This window comes from Pezoporus occidentalis, unplaced genomic scaffold, assembly GCF_034315485.1.
Source record: "Pezoporus occidentalis ecotype Australia unplaced genomic scaffold, CSIRO_AGI_Poc_V1 ctg172, whole genome shotgun sequence".
Classification (NCBI taxonomy): domain Eukaryota; kingdom Metazoa; phylum Chordata; class Aves; order Psittaciformes; family Psittacidae; genus Pezoporus; species Pezoporus occidentalis.
The window spans coordinates 2,401,291-2,424,622 of NW_026913554.1; the positions used below are offsets into that span (position 1 = coordinate 2,401,291).

Here is a 23,332-nt window from a genome sequence, read left to right on the forward strand (position 1 = left end):
GACTGTTAAAAATCTATTTAGGTTTTATCTGACTGAAGTTCAAAGAAAACTGCTGTTTAAGCTACTGTAATAAAAAGACATGGAAAGAAAGCCATGAATCAGTTGTGAAAGAGCTTACCAGCCACTTTAGTAAAACAAGTAAAATTTAAAGCCATTTCTTGAGCAAGCATTAATGCTCGACAGGAGGGAATCAGTCCTCTTTAAAGCAAAGAGGATGTTAGTGGTAAATAAAACAAAGTATTTATACTGTTTTGTAACTAAGCTTTTACAAACCCAAAACCCAACCCAAAACTGTACCACCTTTACCAATAGTTTTGCTACACAGTTTCTGTGTGGGATGGAGTGAACATTTTCAAACACTTGAACATATCTTATCCTCTATTCAAATTTCAACTAAGATAATCAGGGACAAAATACCTGCTTTTAAAATACACCAGATGCACAGTAACTGCAATTGTGGGTTCCCTAACAAAACCTGTTAGCTTATGTTGCAAGACACTAATTCTGGGGCTGTTGGGGTAGCCACAAGGTACCAACTCACTGAGTCTGATGCACAGAATTGTGCATAGCTTATGTAAGTACTTGAAAACCTTAAATCTGTGTCCTGGTAGGATTTTCTTATTGTAGCAGAGAACAAATTACATCTTAACAAGTTATGTGTTCACATGTTCATGTGAAGCTCTGTACAAAGAACAACTTCGCCCTGCCAAATGGAATTCTTCACATGTATGTCAGGAACCAGCTGCAATGAGCACTACTATCCCTCTTCACCAGGGATTTAGAGACAGAGCAAATGCATAGGGGAAAAAAACCCCACACCACAGAAAGCCCTATTCTAGTAAGAAAACCTTAGATACTGCTTTGTTGTATCCGTTTTTAAGCTTGCTGTGTAATTATTCTAGCCTTTATACCTAAGAATTTCCTCAACTATTTGTAATGTAGTATTAAACATCTGATGATCACAAGCAGAAGACCTACAGTTGACCTTTTATCTATAGGAGGGCTTATGCTGGACATTGCCAGTGTCTGAGCTCTTCTGCCAGGTATCAGCAAATCTACTAGACAAATTAATGTGTAGGAAGCCAATACTTCAGAATGCTGCTCATTACACTGATGTGGTAAATATTCATACTGTTGAAGCCTAAAGGACCAAATGTAGCTCAGTCCTGTACTAACCCCTAGGACAACGGACACTGAAGTACTGTCACCCCCTTCAGTGCCACAGATGTGTGACTGGAACAGCAAGATTCAGGACTGAGGTTGCAGAGTAGCTGCAGGTCTTCAAGGCGAGTTTTTATTCAAGGGCTTTAAATAGAAAAACTCAGGGTACCAGACCTTCCACAACTGAATGCACAGAGGAATATTAGAGCAAAGTATGTGCATCTCTGTCACCCAATGTCAATCATGAGGATACAATTCTAGCACTTGAGCCTGTTTAGCAGTTTTATATACAGCTGTACATGATGCTTCCTTTTCCTGTGAGAATATTTAAAGAGTACAGTTCACCTCTACCCACTTTAGCCTGGGTGACAGACTACTCTTTGTAGCATGACCAGCAGCAGAACATGAAGGGCATGTCTGGAGACAAAACGTCTGCCAAAGACGGAAACAAGAGCACAACCCTTCACTTGTTCACAGTTAACAGGCTTGCACAGAACTGCTACAATAATGCCTTACTGACACCTGAATACATATGGGCAACAGAGTTCAAGTCACTAAAATGTTACATTGCAACTAGTTTTGGTCTCATATGCCAGCTTAGAAACCACTTCAAAGTGGCTGAACTAGGCTATTACTCTTCTGGTAATAGAAGAGTTGTTTGAAGTCAAAAGTGACTTGCAAGTGCTACAGCACCTTGGTGACTTGACAGAAGCATTCAGTATACAGGAACATACACTGGACCATGACAACGTCCCAGATGTGCGTCCAACATGTATCAAAGAAAACAGTGACTCAACTGTGTAATACATTACAGACATTTTCATTAGGTCAACTAAATGACCTAAGATAACTGGTAAGCTATGCAAGTTCATCAAGTAGATTCCATCTTTGGGGTAATAATATCCAGTTTTTAAGTTCTTTTGTTTAGCTCCTTGAACAAAAGGTTTATACACCAAGTACTAAGGCTTAGATTAAGCTCTCAGGATATCTTTCAAGTTTGCAACAGCATTTAAGCAAATTCAAAACCAGGGTGCCCATACCCAGCTCACATAACACAATTTTTGTTGTTTCCCCTTCCCAGCACAAGATATAATCAAGATGTAGATTTCATTCCAAACAACAGAAGTGAAATAGTAACATGTGCAGTAAGTCATTTTCAAGGGAAAGCCATCCAACAGTCCTTGTATTTTCTACCCCTTTGTACTATTATCATTAGCATCATCCTATCATAAGCACAGTACATTATGTACAGCAATGTGCACCGAGACCATTCACTTAGTTCAGCATGTGGCAGAGCCATTATGCTGCATTATTTTGTAACTAATATTGGTAGTGGTATGGGAATCTCAAATGTTTAAGCTTGTATTCTGTTTATATGAAAAAGACCAAACAATTCTCATGGTACATCAATGAGATGGACTAGAATGCCAACTAACCTCTATTTTAATGTTTAAATTATAACAATACAGTAACTAGAAAAGGTCAGTGCTTCAAGTGACAAGTCTTGCCACTTCAATTCCAATATTTTTCCAAAATAAAGACGCAATTAGATCTACACTTGAGCATCAGTAGTGCAATACAGTATCCTTTCCTGAATAAAGGGGCTGAGGTTTATCCACAATAAAAGCTTTAAATAAGGTAGATTGTTGCCATTTATATATCAATTCTGTATGTTTGATATAAAATATATTGGGAAAGCTTAAACTGACTTATACAATCTACATTTGGCTAAAGCTCCACATAAGCAGCATCAGTGGAAATGAACATCAGAGATGTACTTAATATAAAACACTTTCAAAACTACTCAGCAACAAATGACAGAAGGTTGACTAAGAGTAACTGAACATCCGAAGTGTGTACCAGACAAAAAGAATGGACCCTGTGGTTACTTGCACTATTTTAATTGGGTAAAAGAAATGCAAGATTTAGTCCACTTCCATTTCTCCAGGGGGTTTGGTCTGCGGAGAATTGTCCTTGGTTGGTTCAGGTTTTGTTTCAGTACCGCTCTGTCCGTTCACTGGTCCATTGTGTTCACCATTAGCTTTTGACTGCCCATCACTGGGAGGCTCTATCTTCGGTCTGGGCTTGTATATAATGGGGTTACAGAAATTATCCAATTCCTAGTTGTAACAGAAGTGAGACAGTAAGTTCATTTGGTGGCACAGGAATCACATTCAACTAAAACGTCTGAAATTTGCTTCTGCTTCTTAATGACCTGGAATTTGATTTTCAAGGACTAGAACTTTTCAGTTATATCAGCTTAAAATAAAACCTTTCAACTAGCTAAAGAGCTGCCAATCTGTTAAAAGCCTGTATGGCAGTGCAATTTCTATTAAGACTGGTGCTGTAACTTGGCCTATTTTAAAAAGGCTTTTAAAGAGGTACTGCTGTAAATCAAGAACCACAGCTGAAGATCAGTAAAACTACTGCTCCCTCTATATGGATCTTTTTAATAGCTTTAAGATCCCTGCAGATACAATATTCTTACTCGATACAGAGGCCAGAATCTCATTTAAGGACAAACTTACTAGAAAGCAAGAAGTACAAGAATTTTTTTACCTTAGATTTTGTCACTATTTCTGCCACTTTGACAACTGGATCCTGAGTTAGACTTAGTTTGTTCTGGGCATTCATTTTGCTGTTCAGCCAATTCATTGCCTCACTAATGTATTTTTCCACCTTCTCCATCTCAGCAGGATCTAAGTGATCATATTTTTCATCCTAAGGAAAGATGTATAGTAATTAATACACATTTCTCACCCAATTAAGTATTTCATGGGCACATAATAAAATAGGGTAACATTGCTACAACCTGATAGAAGTAGTTTTTAAATAAGCTCAGTAGCAGGAGCAATTGCAGAACACCACAGACAGGACTCTATTTTTAGACATTTGAAATGCTGATTTTAAGTACATACTGTTCAAGTGCAGGACAGTAATGAAGCTTTAAAACTGACCATAAAAAAGTGACTGTTTAATTTATGTTCTCATGAAGAAGCCATTTTTGCTAGCAGCTCAGAACAGTTCTACAAGTTCTCAGGAGGAAAAGCACAACAGCCATTTTAAAGCAGCTTAACAGATAATCCTATAGGATCCTTTTTAAACACAAAAAACTACAGCCAAACTGAAACACCCATAACAGCTCATACCCTGATGAGTTCACCCTACCTTATTTTTGTATGCTTCCACTGCTTTCATAAGGAGCTGAATCTTCTTTCCCAGGTCATTTAAAACTTTTGGTCTCTCCGCATGTTCCATGTATCTTTCCTGAATAGGCTGTCCAAATTTCTGGAAACAAGCACAGAGGTCTTGATAAAAAAACAAGTTTACTTTACTCTGGGGTCTAATACTAAAACACAGCACTGGAAGGAAGGCTGCCTTTAACTCCTTTTCTCACCCATTCAAGAGATTAACCTCTGCATTTTACTTTAGAGCCACAAAAAAATCCCAGATGTTTTAACACAAGTGACTCTCCTTGTTTGGCTTCTTATTTTGCAGTTATTTTCACCAAAATTAGCATCTGGAACAAGGCATTCAGAAAAGAAACAAGGCAAGATTCACACAGATGGTTTAATTTTGAAGTAGTTATCCTGGAATGTTCTGGTTTTCTCTTCAACTCTTCCCTTGAATACTGGCAACCCAGGCAAGGCAGCAGGTGTCAGGACGTATACTGCTGTTTGCATCAGTTAGTCTTCCCCCAAATGAAATCTGACTCTTCAACCTTTATCATTAGATATTAGACCAAAAATTTAGTTTTATGATACAGGTTTAAAAGACCACTGAAAAAAGGAAAACCAGAGCATATATTGTGAAGCGCAATTCTGGATACCTGGGAGAGGAGTCAAACTACTCAAAAGCCTCTTTCAGACTGTAACAAGACTGACAGAGAATTACAACAGCAATTACTTCATTGTCACTAGTGACAGTCTGCTTCATTTTGACTGTTTTCAAATTTGGAGCACACCTGACATTAAAGCTAAATTCTAGTTCCAAATATTCTGTTCATTTCATAACTCAGCTACATTCAGATAAAACCTGAATGTCCATACTTAAAAGTTAAGGGATTTACAAAACTCATGCATGGTGTGCACACACACATCGATCATTAAAAGAGCTTTGGTTACTTAGCCATATGCTTATGTAAATGCCCCCACCCCTAAATAGACACACATTTTTCTAGAAAATAACTTAAAATCCTACTCTTAATTCCTGAAGCTTATCCATGTACACTTGTTTAGGCTGGTCTTCTCCATCTTCATAAAGCCAGTTTTCTGTATCCTCCAACATCAAGGTTAGCTTGTTCGCATCCTGTGAAGCAAGTTAGGGACATGCTATGTCAGAGGAGATCATGACAAATGAGCCTTACCCTCTCAGCACACGAAGAAAGCCCCTGCTCAAAAAAGACTGTTTCATCACTTCAGGGTATTCAAAGTAACAGTGAAAGAAAACAGTAATTAACCTACTTCAAAGCCAAGATTTTACAGTATGATAGGAGAACCCTTACTAATCTGATTTGCAGCTGAAGTTCATGGGAGTTACACAGCTTCAGGACTGATTTTAGACAAAAGGACATCAACATTCTTGCTTATTATCCTTACAGGGGAAGTACTGCTTCTCAGGTTCTCTGATCACAGGATGAAGACGACTAGACAAATTTGGAAACTATATACATAGTTGAAGGCAAAATTGTTTTAATTGGACTCCACTGGCTATAAACAAAGATGTTTACTTGTTCAGAAATAAAGGATCTTACCTATCCCCATAACTTACCCAAGAGATTGTTTTGAAAGTGGTATGGGAAAGACAGCCTCACACCCTTGAGTTTAGACTGGAAGAGCATCTGTGCTGTGCTGCTGAACAGGTAATCCAGAGAGCTGACCTTAAAACTGCTGCTGGACATTAGTTGTTTCAGCTGGTGGCTTGTGTACCAGCCACTTTCGTTTAGATGGCTGTTACAGAGGCACAACTGTAGGGCATGTGTTCTTTCAAAGCTGCTTTTGCAGAGGCCTAGCGTACAGTTTCCTTCATTACCTTTACCTGAAATTTCGGTAACTTACCCTGCTTGAAAGTAGACAAACCACAGAGCTACAGACACTCCATTTCTGTTCTTTTTAATGCTGTCCACTCACACCATTTAGAAGCTCGTAGTGATCTGTCTTGCTTTCCTACCCCACCACAGGGTTTTTATTTTCCACCTGCATTCCAATCTTTCCTTGCTACTGAAAAACTTCTCAATGAAGAACTCTGCATGTCAGCACGTCAAATATCAGGTGCAAGCACGGTTTGAACTTAACTTCTGTGAAGTTAATCAATTTTATATTCCAAACATATTTAAGAGATCCCTGCAGCCTCATAACCCATGCTGAGAACTTACAAGTACAAAGGCATTTTTTTTACAGCAGTTGAAACACAGGCAAGTCTTACTTCTTCAGTGATGAATTTCTCAAAGACTCCACACAGCTTGTCTCTGAAGTCATACACATACTCTTCAACAGCGTTCTTAGCATCATTTCTTTCTTTCTCAAGCTTGTCTTGCATCATCATCTTCCCCTAAGGCAAAAAAAAAAAGCTTACATAAGAATTAAAAGCATTTCAAGTATCAAGCTTAATGATTACTCTCTTGACACTATACCACAGAACTTTGCAGATGCAGCCTGCTACTTCACAGTTACTGATTATAACTTTCACTTTCGTGTAGGTCATACTTACTGCAAGCAGAACTGGAACGGGGTTAAAAAATGAGTTCATATTTGGAAGCTGTCTGGCAAGTGCTTCAACAAACTGATCAGGTATTAATAATGATCCGACCACAACAGGCAGGACTCAAAGTAAAGTGCAAGTCTCGACTGTGGTTTGGCAGTCACTAGGAATCATTCTGCCCTACAAAAGTTATTTAAGACTTTATTCTTCAGACTGACCATGTTTCAGAAAAGAGCTTATGTTTGTGGGATCTTCACAAACATGATAGCTACACAGTTCAGAAAGGACCTTCCAAAAGGCAAGTTTTCTGCATGTTATAAGACTTCCCTACTGATATAGGACTTCATGGGCAAAAATATGATCTAGTGAAGCACACAGCTTCTGCAGAGCACCAAAAGGTGTAAGTGCTACTCCTGACCAGTATCAGGTCAGTCAGCAACAATTAACATTCCTGTAACATACTGTGTAGCCTTCACTGGCTGTCTGCCTGCCTGAGGACAGAATTGACACTTTGACAGGCTAATAGGTCAAACTTGGGCAGTTCAGTCTAGTGAAATTGGAGAGTTTCACAAAAAAAAAAAAAGGAAAAAGCCCCACCAAAACCCAAAAAAACCCTAACCAACCAAACAAAAAAAAACAAAAACAAAAACCCACCAAAAAAATAAACACAACCAAAAAAAACCCAAACCCAACCAAAACAGACTCCAAATAATTCTAAATTAGGCAAAAAGTTTATGGCTTCATATGCTTTCTGGATTATTATTTCCAGGGACATTCATTTGAGTACTCATCTGTTTAAGCTGCTTACCTCATTTTCAATATAGCAATTGATAAGATCTTGTCCCAGCTGTCTATACAGGCTTGCCTGTATAGGGAGGTCAATACTCTTGACTTTTGTTTTAGCCTTTGGCTGGGATGGATGTTCATGCACGTCTCCAGAAACAACCTGTAGAAACACTTACACTATTAAGAAACTTAAGAATAGAAATATGACCACATTTGTGCTCAAAAAAAAAGACAAAAATAGTAAGACAGCTACAGATTAATCATATGTAAATGAAGCCCCTAATTAATCCTCTGCTATTCATAATCACCACTACCTTAGTTTTGAACCAGATTTGTGGAATTTAGTTTCTTTAAACGTTACGTAAAGAGCTGTTGAGAAAACCTGTTCAACAGCTAAAGACACTGCATATTCCCCTTGATAATGTTTCCCCATATTCAATCTCCATTATAAAACTACATTAAACAAGCTTACTTCAAAGCCTTAGTCACATACTGTGTTGAAAATGAAAGCTCTAAGATAGGATTCTTAACTTAGGCATTTCAATATAGCTGTACTTCTCTCAATAAAGTCCCATCTTTTGCACCTAGTAAGATTAGCAACCACACCGGGCAAAACAAGTCTAAGGGAAGCCACATTACATTTCCTTATCAATACTGAATACAAACTTTTGCTTCTGTTCCTGCATTTTCAGTTTCCTCATCTGCTTGGTTCTGTTGTTCAGCTTGACTTTTCTGAATGCCTTCCTCTTGATCAACCTGCATTTTATCCTAGAAAAAGAGTTACATAACTGAATGCAAAGGTTTGCTGTAAGATTTATGACTGATGTCAAGTACAGTAGATCACAGACAACATATGGACTTACAAGGCAATCTTAAGACTTTCTGAATTACTATGTTTAAACAGGCATTTTGATTTGAGTACTTGTATTCATAGCTTTCCCAAATTACATGAAAGTTCTGTTTTGCCTGTCCACCTTGAAATAATTAAGTTGCCATCTGTCCTTATTATAAAATTACATTAAGCCTTGTGAATACTCCACTTTAAACTAGAAATAAATAAAAATGTAAGCAAAGAACATTCTAGAAACATACCACCACCACAGGCAACAGCAATAGGTTCTCTATGGAACAGACAGAACTTTTACCTCGTACCATCTTCAATCTAAACTTTAAAGTTTGTAATCCAAAGCAGAATTTAGTAACTGTTAGCTGCATCTGTCTCATGGGACCATAAAAATTAGTTTCTGTAGTAGCCTCTTGGAGCACAAGACCAACTGTCTTCCCTCCCTGTCACTCAAAATTAACTAAATTTCACTTAAACTTATCTGTAATTCACCTATGCTTTAGTCTAAATTTAAGGATCTTAAACACATCGCCAATTATTGCGCTGAGCACTTGGTTTAGTTTAAGTAATACAATTCCTTGCCATTGTTGCAAAACACTTTTAACAACACAGTCAAATACAAGCCTAAAGTTTTCAGGATGACTCCAATACTTGGGACATCCAGAGTATCAATGACTAAGGAGCTGTAGCCAAGGTCTCAAAGGTCTAAGATTACTTCCATTACAAGGAACTACTGGATTCACAAAATACATATGCATGCAAAATAACTTGCTTAGTTCTGCAAGACACAAGAAATAGTTATTTAAGGATTTCAAACTCAAGCACAGGTGCCTGTGTTAATTTTTAGCTATATTAACTGATTCAGCAATCTTTTAATGATAAAAGTTGAAATCAAGAAGACTAATTTTACCAGACACACGCTGTCACTTCAGAGTAGGAGAAAAAATAAATAGCCTCATATACTGTTCTTACTGTTCACACAGAAGAGGCAACAACTGGAAGGATCTATTCTGCCTACACAGAAAGGCTAAAGCGGGGGGGGGAGGGGGAATAATACATATATACACCACAAACCTCCTCCTCAGAGTCGAGGGTATCATCCTCAGTAATGAAAGGTAATTGCTGACAAGCACCATTGTAAAACAGAAGATGCGTTAGTTGAATGCAAGTACTACAGACTGAAAGCCTGAAGATGGAAGTGGTTACTCTTGTACTCAACACACTCATCCCAGTAATGTCCACATGCAGGACACCTATTGCATTACATGCCAGCTGTCATTCTGAACTGTTATTCACTTCCAAACAAGTATCAGAGGCAGAGCACTTGTCCACAAGGAACTGCATCATGTTTGGCATTATAAATACGCTGAACTTCCTGGAAAGCGGTATAGTATTTCAGGAGTTGCTTACACCAATTATGTAATGCTAATTGTGTAACCACTTGCTCCAATTCCTGTAGTATATGCACCTAAAGTGGGAAAAGCTGCTAAGGACTTTTTAAAAGATAATTAAAGAAATGCATTCACCCCTTCCTCCAAATAAAGCTTCCCAATGTTTGTTTTCTGTCCAACCTTACTCCTCAAGGGCACACACCCTCAGTATATGCCTGACAGCCTGTGAGACTGGTCACTCTGCTGAGCGCTTGGCAATCTCCAGGACAGCAGGAATGCGAGGCAGCAGCTTGCCCACTGCTTTATCCTCTTTTTCTCTACACTGTCATCTCTCTCCCCTGTGAGCTGTGACATAACCAGAATCCCAAGCTGTAGGAGGGCACAAGGGAAAAAAGGAAGGCTGCTGAGGCCATGGCATGCTGCAACATGCTCCCTGACACACAGCACTATAAAGTAAGTTGATCCTCCTAACACTAGAATGAAGAGAAGTTTATCTTGCTAATTTCTCAGTATTAATGACAAAGGTGCTGCACATTTATTTCCAGTAATTTTCCCCTATGAGCTACCAAATCAGTCTGTGAGAACTTAATGTACTTCAGTACTGGTAGAAGTGCCTTTAGTGAATGAAAGGTTACCAAGAACAAGTTTTACACATATACAGAAATACCACATATTTTTACCAAATGAAAATGTAGTACTTGAGGAAAAACAAACCTGCCATTTTATAGCATCACTAAATAACACTAAGACTAGTACAGAGGTGGTAAAGAACACTGAAAAAAAGGTGGGTTTTTTTTTTTTAGAATCTGGTTTAGCATTCTTTTTTGCTTTTAGTGCCACATGTCACCAGTAGCTTAATAATGTGAAGAAATGTGTTACATAACTGAAACAATGACATAAGGGTGGAGAAGCAGTAACTGTCTAAAGCTTTACACTTTGATTTAATCTCTTACTATTGGCTCTTGTCAGAATTACAAGGAGTGTAGATATTTACAAGTTTACATACCAGCTCATCATCTCTGCCTTGGTTCTTACTTGATGATTCAGTGTCCATAGGAGTGTCACTGTGATCTCCCTCTATGTTCTGCCTCTCTATTATAGAAGCATTAGCCACACTGAAAAGGCCATGAATATTGACACGCACTTTAACTTTCACTTTGGAATTGTCACCATCATGTTGGGGACCCACATTTTGAACAGTGAAACGCCCTTGCAAAAAAAAACAAAAAACAAAACACAAAGATGGTTTTAATTTTTGTTCAAAAAAATAGTGAAAGAGAAAAAAAAAGGAAATAAAATATAACTCTTTAAGGGTGTTAATTTACATAGTAACTTCATGTAACTTTAAGCTATATTTGGAAACTTTCTACTTAGTTATCGATTTTACAACACGAACTGTAGCTACGTAAACTAGAGCCTGCTTAGTTAAGATGGTTTTGCTTTATCTGTATTTCAGAAAAAAAAACTTAAAACCAAGCTATGACTTTATTAGGTATTCTACTTCTCTGTTCTTCTCTAACCATTGCTCTAAAGAGCCTACTCCATCTTGAACAGGTCCTTTGTCCCCATAAAAAAGAAAAATGTTAACAGAGATAAAAGACTGTATTTGAATTTAGTTAGCACTGATGCACTACACATTTTGGAGCATGAACAGTGCTTATCAAGGCTTCTGGAAGCAGCAAGATTGATACTTCGTCTTGCAACTTCCTGAAAATTTGAGTGTAAACAACACAGACTGCATACATAAAAGAGAATGTTTTTTCCTAAAAACAGACTTATTGCGTAGACAGCTAAATAGGCAGCACCAAGTTTCTATCCAATTCATAAATCAGAAAATAAAATTGTGTATTAAAGACCCTTAGGAATATACTATAACTGCAAGTAAGGTAGTATCAGCTACCAGGAAACTTACTCATACCATCTAACACTTTATAGACTCTACAACAGATGCCTATTGAATTCATCTTGTACATTCAGATTAACAGCATGAGACATGCCAGGTATCTGTCCGAACAGGTAACTATCTAGTCTAACATATCTATTCTCATCTAATTTCTTTGAAAAATCCAGGCTGGAAGGCATACAGCCACCTTATCCATTTTACAGAGGTGGGGGAAAAAAAAAAAAAACAAACCAAGAAAACAAAGGCACCCAAAAAGCAGGCAATAGAGCACTACATTCTTCGTACATACATTTTTGGAACTAGAGTGTCTCTAAGGTCCCTTCCAGCCCAAGCCATTCTGTGATTTTTAAAGCATTCAAACAGTGACAGAATTAATTATTTTTTTTTTAGGAACTACCGAAAAAAAATGTCAATACCCTTTGATCAATGCATCTAAACCAAAGCAGCAAAGTTGAGCCTTTCTAAAGAACCTAGGCTGTTCTATAACCTAGGAAATACAGAAGTAATAGATCTTAAACAGGAGAACCACTTTCATTATTATCAACAGTAGTTCTGTGTAAGGGTTTTATTCAGATGTCCGTACCTATTCTGGAATCAGGATAAGGCACTTCATGTGGATGGGTGTAGTAAGCTTCCAGGTCAAAAGGTTCTTTCTTGTGAAAAGTAATGACTTTTGAGAATGGAGCAGCATGGTTCTTACTGAAGACTTCGCACTCCCTAAAGCATTAAAATATTAAGTATGGTTAAACCACTGAGCATAAAGATGATTAATCAAAATCAAGGGATGTTAATGATCAGCAGTCATATTAACCAAGCAGATACACAGTTTAGTTTGAGTCAGTTTACAACAAGAGTAGCAGGCTGAAGGCCTGTAGTTCCCAAAGCTGGACTAAGCATTCTGTGTCATACTTAAAGATTAAGCAACTCTACACAAACGTTTTTAATTAAATGTATAATATACATGTATAATATAAATGTATAATATACATTTAATTAAACATATTTCCAATTATTAAGCAATTATTAATAAGCAATTATTAAATATCTTTCTAACTATTAGCTGCAATTCAAAACTTGTAATGCAGGAAAAAAAAGAAAGAAAATTGAAACTGTTTGAGTGGATGACAGCTTCAAAGGCTGAAGCCTTGTCTTTTCCATAGCTCAACAGGTTTCTTTCTATACACAGACATACTTTCTAGTAGGCACCATATTAACTTACCCTGTTCCTTCTTCATAAGATGATTTCCATCTCAATGTTATAGAGTAAGGAACAACATCTGTGATGGAAAATTCACGCACTTTAAAAGCTGGGGAAAGAATTGCACACTAGAAAACAAAGACCAGAATTTTATTATATCCATGTAGTCAAATAAGTAGCAGGTACAGTAACTAATACCCAAGTGCAAAAAGGTTACAATTAAAAGAGGTCACAATTAAAAGAGGTCACATGGAGGTCCTGCTTATCACAATTTTTAATAGTAGTTTCTTATGCTTAGTAGAAAGTTAACTAAACTGATTGATATAACTAAAATAATAGTAACAGATGCTACTTCCACAGTGACTGTCAGTAAAGATACACAGCAATGGCTGCACAGAAGTGGAGGGCAGTTTGAGTCACCAAATTTAACAGGTCTCTAAAGAGACCATCCTCCTAACAGGAAACAAATTATGCACATGTAATTTATGTTATTATTAGAATTTAACAACCATTTATGACATGGCCACTGTCATCAACTGCTGAAAGAACAAGCAAGATTCTGCATCTTATTTCAGCTTCTGGTTAGTTGTATTCATTAGTTCATGATGTTAAAGAAGCAATACTCAAGTTGTATTGCAGTAACTATACCTGCAAGGCACAGCCTCTTGCAACAGCTTCGTCAGCATTTAGCGTGGTGCTTATCTCTTTACAGAAAAAGCTAGAGATCTGCTCCTTCACTGCTGGAATCCTAGTAGCCCCACCTACTATTTCTATACTGTAGATATCTTCACGTTGAAGTTCTAGAAAACAAAGTGCATGGCCTTAAGTTATCAAGACATCAAAAAGCTGTCTTTGGACAACCAAAAAAAGGGTAAGAGTTCTCTTATTATCTTGACACTGTGACAAGTACTGAATATATTCAGTGGCCAACAAGGTATTTAAACTAGGTTTGTCATGACCTTTTTGTCCCTCCTGCAGATTACAAAGTTTTCCGGTTACACAAATCTGGATAATACAGAAGCCAAGCATTAACGAGGACAACTCTTCTTTAAAATGCATTGCCTTTAAAATGCATCCTCTTCCTGGTTTGCATGAACTCAGGAGTGTGAAATTCCTTTTTTTTTTTGGCAGCCCTGCACTACTGGACAGTATCTCACCCCTCCCAAACATTAACAACAAAACTAAACCCAAGTATGCCTCATTTTATGTCTGGTTTTATTTTGGTTGCCAATGAAGAAAAGCAAAACCCTTAACTAAAAGTATTTAATAAACATTAGACTGTGCTTGCAGGGTAGCGTTTTAATTTCAAATTCAAGATACGCATATGAAATAATCACAAGCAACTGTCAGTCCTTGAACCAGCTCTGCTCAGGAGTTATTCAGGTCCTTTCTTCCTGTATTAGCTATCTAGACAAGGAATAAAGATAAGCAGAATTCTTCCCTTCTAGTTGAAGATGCTGAAATTAGGTGTAAACCCTTTTCCTCCGGAAGTCTAACTCTCCTTTACACTGTATTAGGCAAAAAATATTAAAAAAATAAAATGTTATTTGTACATGCTTCAGATAAATTATTTCAAGAATATGCTGCCAAATTCTCGGGTCAGTGAGGACATGTATGGATCACATATGGAACAGGCTGGCCGGTGATCCGCAGTAAAGAGTAATACTTTTTCCCATCATGGTTTTGAATTGGTTGCTTTGTATTTTTAACTAAAATAACCTTTTGGAGTGCCAACCTTTTCCATTGCATAGGGTGAATGAGGGTCAATAAACCAACGCTGCAGAGTGGTATGTGCACTAAATGAGGCAGGAACGGGATCATGCATACATGACAAGCATACGAATGGAACTTACATTCAACTTTTCAGTACTTAGCTTTGCAATTCTAATAAATACAAAAATACATTAAAAAGATAATCATTAAAGAGATCTAGGATAACTGGATTACTAGTTATGTTCTTGAACCAAAAGCAGTACCTAAATTAGCTCCTACTTACTAGCTTGCTCCATGGCTGCTCTTAGGGGAGGCTCCACCCTGGACAGAAGGGCAGCACACACCTGCTCAAACTGAGCTCTGCAGGAACAGGGAAAGTGCTTTGCATTACAAGACAGCTTAGAGGCCATGGTTCACTGCACACTTCAGCGAATGTAACATACAGTACCTGTTCATCTTACTGGAGACATCAAGGTCATTCATGAAGCATTCAATATTGAGTGGAAGGTCAGAAGCATTTGCACTCATAAGCTTCTTGAGTTTTTCACATTCTTGATACAATCGTAGCAGCGCTCGGGGATTCTCTTTTACATTCAGCTTGTATTTTGTCCTGAATTCCTCAGAGAAGTAGTCTACCAAAGCCTCATCAAAATTCCTACCACCTACAAAAGGGTCAAAGGTAGTAGCCAAGACCTGCAATGATGATAAAGAACATATATTAATTAGGCAACATTTGGTTAGAGATAGCTTTCATATAGACACCAGTTTCAGAAGGTCACACCTTTAAAAACAGGTTTGATAGTGAAAAACTCTTTGTGATTTTCTCACCATCTTCTATGCAGTTGCCAGGCAGAACAGCTGAATTATTGAGTTTCTACCCCCCCCAGATAAAATACTATAACATCTACCGTTATTTTCTACGATGCTGCAGCCCCTACCCAGTATAATAGCTGACTACAGAAAGGCAGACTACAATAGCTATTTTGTCACGCCATTACTAGTTCTGTGTCATTTACTCAAAGCAGAAAAACTTGCTATCATCTTCTACATGACTTCAGACAACATTCTGCTACCAAAGACAAGTTTACAAAAACATTCAGCTATCAGCAGCTCACAGACAAAAATCTCCAAACCAGGGAGTGAAGACTGTTCCATTTTACTTCACGTCCTACTGAATTTAGATTCAGAACTGTCACAGACGGCAGGAAAAAAAAATTATCACAGAACAATTCAGGGAGTTCAACAATTTCCTGTAAGTCAGTTGCACAACAATGCTCATGAGACTACCAGAATATGCAAATATTTCAGTGATACAACTTGGCACAACAACTGTGGAGTATGCTTAATTGTCAAGTGCTTTTCAAAATACACCCCAGGATACATCATTACTGCATTTTCTAAAAATGGGTTTGTTGGAATAGGCAAAAGATAACAAAAATTTTTTGTATTCAGCATTTGCTATATACATTTATTCAGTTAAAAAAACTGAACAAACAAAAACCCCACAAACAAAACAACTTCCACAGAACACTATTCTGAGTACTGTTCAATTAAATACTTCAGGAATATGGGATTTGACTGTACAACTTAAAAATATTACCTTCAGTTTTCCCTTGTTAAAAGCACAGATTGAAACCTGATATGCAGAGTGCCCCATATCTACAAAGACCACATTTCTTGGCTTCTCTTCCAAGGCTGGCAGATCCTGCTTGTATATTCCATATGCTAGTGCAACTGAAAAACACCAGGCCACAGAAGTTAGAGGACAGCTGTGCACATCTGTAAAACATGCACTAAAAGCACTAAAAGAAGACAAACACTACTTACATTTACTCATTCTGCACACCTCCATTGCTTTGCTCAAACACAACATAAGGATCAAAAGTCACAAGTTTTAGACCACTATGAGTTGCCACCTTAATTTTTATTTCTGATTGATTTCTAGCTTTACTTGTAAATTACCTCATTTTCATTCATTTGACATTCAAGTATTTTGTATAATCTAACATCTTTCCAAGAACAACCACATGCTGCACACCTTCAAAGCACTAACTTAAGTCAGCAGTGTATGTGCCATCATAAATTTAAATTTCTAGATTAAGAAGTTAGCAGATTTGTTACTTTTCCTTCTGCTTAAGAAAGTCTGTTCACATATAAAGCAGCTCATCACAAAGCAGGTTAATATGTTGAAAACATTTTGCACTGACAAAGGGAGGAAACATGTCATGTGAAGGTTTAACACTGCTACAGCATCACCTGGCACTTCAGTTTGGCTTGTAGCCCAATTCACGTTATCATCTATGAAATCAAACAGATTAGCCTTATGCCTACACCCTTCCTTTGAAACACCTGTCAGTGCTTTTTGGCTCAGATTTAAAAAATTCAACTATGCTCAAAAGCATGCTCTCTTGGAAAGCTGGTTGACAATTCCTAAAAGCAAATATTTAAATCGGATAAAAATAAGGTACAGTTTTAAGAGCTCCAACTTTAGTTCCCATGAAGTATAACATACTTCTGTACTCTACCCTGGAACTGACCAAACCCAGAGGAGGGCACTAAACAAACTGCTTTATAGAAACAACAGCTGTGCCAATGCTAGAGCTGAAATGCTTTGCACACATTTAAGCTGCCATTATACTACAGACTTAATTTGGATATTTTGGAAAGCCTCACAGTTCAAGTCATTTCCAAATATGATCAGCAAGTTTGCTTCCAGAAAAAGCTCCATAAAAACACAGTTTATATAGAAGCAGCTTTTACAGCATACAGATTATGTAGTTCAAAATGAAAATTACATTTTCCAATTTCCCTTCAATGTATTTCACTTCAAATAAATATTAGCTTATGATAAAAAAAATTCTCTAATAGTTCCATGATTTTTTACTCCAACACACCCATCTTCCAGTAAGCTCAAAAGAAAAACCTAAAAATCCTCCCCAAACACGTTAAATATTTACTGTAATCTGTCAGATGCAGGTTACATCTGATAATATTGTCCTATACTACTATTTAATACAAGTGGTGAGAATCTAGGTCAGGTGCACACCGCAGCTGGATCATGAGGAGATTTTGAAGTTAGCTCAGGCCTTTCCAATATTGCTGCTGCAGCTCCACGGGACAGCAGAGGTAGGTACAGATACCAGCTCTATTTCAGAAGCAGAGTAGCTGTTTTCAAGTGGTACTGTAGTCAAGTTAGCAAACTCGAACTCTTATTGTCTCCTAAATGCTGAACACCACCCCATCAAAACAGCTGCTGAGTTTCCAGTTCCCAAGCTGGATCGGGCAGTACTAGCCAGGATAGCTTTTTCCCAGGCTCCAAATTGTGTAACACGAATATGACATCACCCTCACAGATTCAACAGCCTGAATGGGTGAAATAAAATAAATGCTGTCCTTTACCTGCAGTAGTTTCATTCATCAACTTCAGACAATTTAATCCTGCAATCTGTGCTGCTGCCATTACAGACCTTCTCTCAGCATCAGTAAAGAAACTGGGTACCTGTTTCCAAAAAATAATTACATAGGATATTGTGAAATACAGACTTTCTAATTTAAAGAAGTCAGACTTACCCATTAAGCAACCCTGTAAATCTCAATACCACAAAAAACTGTTAAAAACTAACCTCAGATTAATAGGCAGTCTGAATGTAACAGCTAGGTAATTTATTTTAGTGCATATTTCAATTAAATATGCAACACAACCAAAATTAAATGAGAGGTAGGTTTTTGTTTGGTTTTTTTTTTTCTTAAACAAAGCAGATTTAAGCACTGAAAAAAACCCGAAAATGTTTTCTCAGGTTCTTCTGATGAGTATTAGCTCTTAAAAATCATTACCAATTTCTGACTGTGCTGCACGAATGTTTTCAACACAATACATATTCAAACAGAGCCTAACAATAAGTTGCTGCAGAAGTACTACAGTGGTGCTGGAACTAAACTTATTGCTGTTTCCAGTGGGAAAAATCTGTGTTCCAACTGAACCTGTATCCAGTTTTCATCTACCACAATGCCAGCTTACAGTGTACGACATTATTCAGCTCCACCAAAAATAGTCAAAGCACAATCAGAGCTCATTCAGAAACTGGCTGTGATCAACTAGCATATCTTCAACTCCAGTTAAGCTTAAGACTTAGAAGTACATTCATAGCATATTTCATTAGCTGCCATTGTGGTGCATTACCCAGGATCCTCCCTGTGTGTGGGAGGTACTCTCTGTGTGTTTATATACCATAAGGCAGCAAGGAAAAAGATCAAACCAGATTTCTAACAGCTAAAGTACACAGCTTTCCAATTTCCATGTGTCTGACAGAAGAAATAACCACAATATTTCATGCCCAGACTTCTCACCAGAGAAAGAGCAGAAGTGAACAGTAAAGAGACAATGTGAAAAGCAGGCATTTAGAATTTTAGATCAGGAACAAAACCTCATCTACAATCTCCCCTTCCCTACTCCCCCACCATGTGTAAGGACACTAGCTAAAGAAAACCAACGTAAGTAAAGCACCCAAATAAAAAGCCATTTTTAAACATACAGGTACTCTGAGCTTTTCAGACTGCCAATATAACCCTCAGAGAAAAAGAGTTCAGGCAACTCTCATATACACTACAACTCATCAGTGTTCAACCACATAACAACAGAGATTTAACACAAATTTGCGAGGTTCTTTGGAACTGTGGAAGCTACGCTTACAGATCCCATTTGTAACAGGAACTGCAGAGACTGGGATTACTTTATATAGCACTTGGAGTCAGCCACTCTGGATCAGCTTAGGTAGCATGTTCTTTCTGAAAACACCCTCTTGATTTAACAGATGCGCCATCTTCTCATACGTGATTACAAAAGTATTCTCATTTTAATAAAGTCCCATTTTCAGGGGGATGCAGTTTCTATCCACTACAGGTATCTCTCACCAGCACACCATGGTGCAACTAATACTGGCTTACATGAACGTGCAATATATATATTCCAACTTACTGAAATCACACAGTCTGCCACAGGTTTCTTCAAAGCACTTTCTGAAGTCTCTTTAAGTTTGGCCAATAACATTCCTGTAATTTGTTCAATTGCAAACAGTCTCTCTTCATCTAGGTATCTCACCTGAAACAGAGAATTACAATTCTGTAATAAAACATCTCAACTGAACAACTCTTTTCCTGACAGGCCACCATCTCTCCAGCAATCCCAAGCACTCCTGTGAAGGGAAACCCATAAAGATGAGCAGCAGCTATATTTACCCTGGCAATTAGTATGATATGAGGAGGTATACAGAACAAAAGCTCACTTTCTGTGGTGAATTGCTTTCTCCTAGGGCTTTGAAGTGCACTAAGTGGGAATGACTGGGAGATACGCTGCAGCAGTGCAATCCTGGTCCAAATTAAAATTGTAAAACATAGACACATTCAGAAACTGAAGCCAGAAAGCCTGAACGTTGAGAAGAGCAGTTTCCAGCTACTCAGTTTGGAGGAAAATGAAAAATAGCTTACTCAGATTACATCCTGTTCTCCTGAAACTTGGTCTCTGCGTGTCCCCAAGACCTAAACTCAGATGACACTAAAAACCATACACTGTGGACATAATTCAGGGTCACTCGAGTAAGTTAAAGTGAAAAGCTACCAATGTGACTGCAGAAAGCTAACAGAATTGATGAGAAACCTCGATGGCCATCTCTGAGAAAGTACAGTACTTGAGCACGTGTTACTTCAGAGAATAAGATACTCTTCATCTCTTAGTAACAGCAGATTTATAACTCTGTCAATTTTCCTGAAGATAAATGAAACAAACTTAACCTTTCTTGGGGTGAGGGATATTAACATTTTATAGTATACCTACATGGGAGACAATGCAATTTTTTTTCACACTACTTGATTACTAAGAACAACAAGTATGTAATACAGAATAAGTACTCTAGCTCTTCCTGAACATTTAAAGAAGAGAATTAAGTTGCAAGAAGCGAGAAGCACAGCAAAACCATGCTAAGGCAAGCTCTGTGGAAAATAAAAGGTGTTACTGTACTGGTTATCACTTGAGACTTCTTTTCAAAATGATAGGAATATATCGAGTTTTCTTAAGGAAATGTAAGTCAGTTCAAAAAGGAAGTTAAGTGACAAAGGTCAAAAGTGCTCATCTCTACCACTCAAAATACTCAGCACAAACTCACCTTTACTCCTACGGAGCCATTTGGCATCTTCTGAAGCTCATAGGGAAGCCTGGCCCTTTCAGCTTCTATGTAAGGATCTTCAAATGCTCTTCCATGCAGTTTTTTGAAGCCATGCAATGTGTTTTTTACATTTGTGACAATCTGTGGAAAAGATACTTTAATTACCCATGACATAACCAGACATGTATAGAAGACCATCCAGAAAGGAACTCTTGTTACGTTGGGCTTACTGCACCTCCTGAAAACCCATGTCAAGCCCCACATACTTACTGGAATAGAAAGAGTGGGGGGAGACAAAGCAGCATCTTCTTTTAATTTATGGTCTCCATTAAAAAAAAAAAGTCAAATTTACTTCCCTCTTTAATATCCATTAGCTTGCTGCCATCAATTTTCACAACTTATTTTAGAGGAGTTTTCTGATACAGTATGCAATACTTGAGACCACATTATGTACTGTTGCAGTGGCTGTATGCAAGAACAAATGAGGCTATTACCTACATTAACCTTAAACAAAGCTTCAACAAACGAAGTCATTTAATTTCCTTTAAAGTTCTCCTCTAATTCAGATCCCATCTGGACATAAAGCCTCCTGACATCTCAGTGTTTCAACCTCGTTACTTTAAGCACAGACTTTTAAGTAAAGAAAGGACCAGAAAAAAATCCCAATAAGCACAGCATTAATGCACTCAAAGGCAATTATTCCAGGATAATCTTCTCCAAGATAACCTAGTTTACTAGTCTAAATAACAAACTGGGAAGAGTACTGACAGGACACCTTCCCACTACCAGAGTACAGGGCTTGAGCTCAGATAAACAGTGTAAAGTTTCTCTGAATGGAAGTGATACACTGTCGGCATGTACTGACTGCTCATGGTACCAGCGGTAAGGTTCTATTACTTTGATATCCTCCAGGCAAATTTACAGTTGCCTACACACTACACTAAGGGGAGGAAGTCCTCAGGGTGCAAACACGATGCACAGAAAGAGGGCAAGACCCAATCTAGTTTCAGTGTGTAGGTTTACATATTTTCCTTCCAGAGGAAGGTTTTCCCAGGTTGCAAGTGAATTTACAGAAGATCAGAGAAACTTTAGTTCTGTTCAAGGTCCCAAATTGAGACAGTAAGGTAGTATGATTCACCCCCTTTACATTAGTGCAGATACAAGTTGCTGCTTAACTGCCATTTTCAACTTCAACTTTTCTAAAACATAAGCACATGAACTCCTCACCCCAGTAAGGAATTAATTATGAACTCTCACTGTCAAAAGTATGCAAGACAAAACAAGTATCTTTTAACAGAGGTTTTTGTTTCTTCCCATTTTTTACTCTGACAAAAAAATACAGAATACAGTTTCAATTTTAATACAAGGAACATACTTGCTGAAGCAGTAACAAATTCTGTAACATGTACACTTATCATAGACATTTACTTTCAATGAGAAAAACACCAAATTCATCCATTTTCTTCCCATGGTTCAACAGCAAATAAGTCAATAAGCAACAGAAGAGATTTTGATCCATTTACCTGGCTCTTTGCTGCATTCCCAATGGCCCGGGTCTTGGATCCTAAAGATATACATGCTCTAAGTAAAAACAAGGAAAAGAAATTCAGCATTAAGAGAAAACATAATGAAATAATTCCACAGTAGTTTAAAACATTCACAAAAATTAAAGTAGCAGAACATAAATGTGGTATTTAATAATAGTATTTTATGAAGCACTAGTTGAGTTTTCTTGACTCAACAACCACATTCCCACTGTAAGAGCCACTGGCAACAATAATCAGGGAAAACAAAAACAACACAAAAAAGAACATGTAAGCTCAGTTCTACAAACTGCTGAGTGCTTCCCATGACTGAAGGCTACCAGGAACAAACTGCAAATAGGCAAAAGTCTGCGAACAGCTCCCAGCAACAGGCGGCTTGGGAAGCTGCATAGTGCATAGCCTCTTGCAGCTTCACAGGTACTACTGAGCATCCCTCTCAGCCTTGCCTCGGGCTTTAGCAAAGGCTATCCCAGGTCCACACCTTCATTTCACTGGTATGAAATACAACTTGAAATACAAATCCCCAGAAGGGAACTGATCTGGCTAAAACCATTCAGCAGTAAATAAGAGATGCAACCCGGATTTAATGTGGTTCAAATTTAATTATTTAATGAATGCATAAAGGTCACCACAGTAGATTGCTTCCTGCCTCCCCTCCATCATCTCTACAATGAGGGCACTGTATGTAATTTGAAAGTTTTATCTAGCAACCTCTTCTGCTGTAACACCACACTGAACAGACAAAACCTTCTCCAGACTGAACTGCTGCAAACAGACAATGCACTGCCCTACATTTGCAAATATGTAGCTCAGCTTTCACAAACAGTTTTTACAATTTTTAATGTCACTTAACACTATAGTTATCAATTATGCTTCTTAATAAGAAAAGTCAGATAACAGGAATTTAAGAAAGGAGCAAATGGGTTACAAGTAA

The 23,332-nt window shown here is 37.7% G+C and overlaps 1 protein-coding gene across 2 annotated transcripts; it reads right to left on the reverse strand.

Annotated features, from left to right (window-relative positions):
• Positions 1–1,962: 1,962 nt before the first annotated feature.
• HSPA4L (heat shock protein family A (Hsp70) member 4 like) lies at positions 1,963–22,482 on the reverse strand. 2 transcript variants are annotated; one of them, XM_062614177.1, is made up of 18 exons: positions 22,378–22,482; positions 20,855–20,995; positions 19,672–19,794; positions 18,096–18,195; positions 16,297–16,430; positions 15,145–15,389; positions 14,980–15,056; positions 13,632–13,783; positions 13,005–13,111; positions 12,369–12,502; positions 10,889–11,091; positions 8,314–8,415; positions 7,670–7,807; positions 6,586–6,711; positions 5,362–5,469; positions 4,330–4,449; positions 3,721–3,882; positions 1,963–3,281 (listed from the first exon to the last, which is right to left on the reverse strand). In XM_062614177.1, exons 1-18 carry the CDS (start codon positions 22,465–22,467, stop codon positions 3,087–3,089), a joined length of 2,457 nt encoding a protein of 818 aa, XP_062470161.1. In that variant the 5' UTR covers positions 22,468–22,482; the 3' UTR covers positions 1,963–3,086. The 2 variants fall into 2 exon arrangements, with proteins under 2 accessions (XP_062470161.1, XP_062470162.1); XM_062614178.1 differs by lacking the exon at positions 8,314–8,415.
• Between the last annotated feature and the right edge of the window lie 850 nt (positions 22,483–23,332).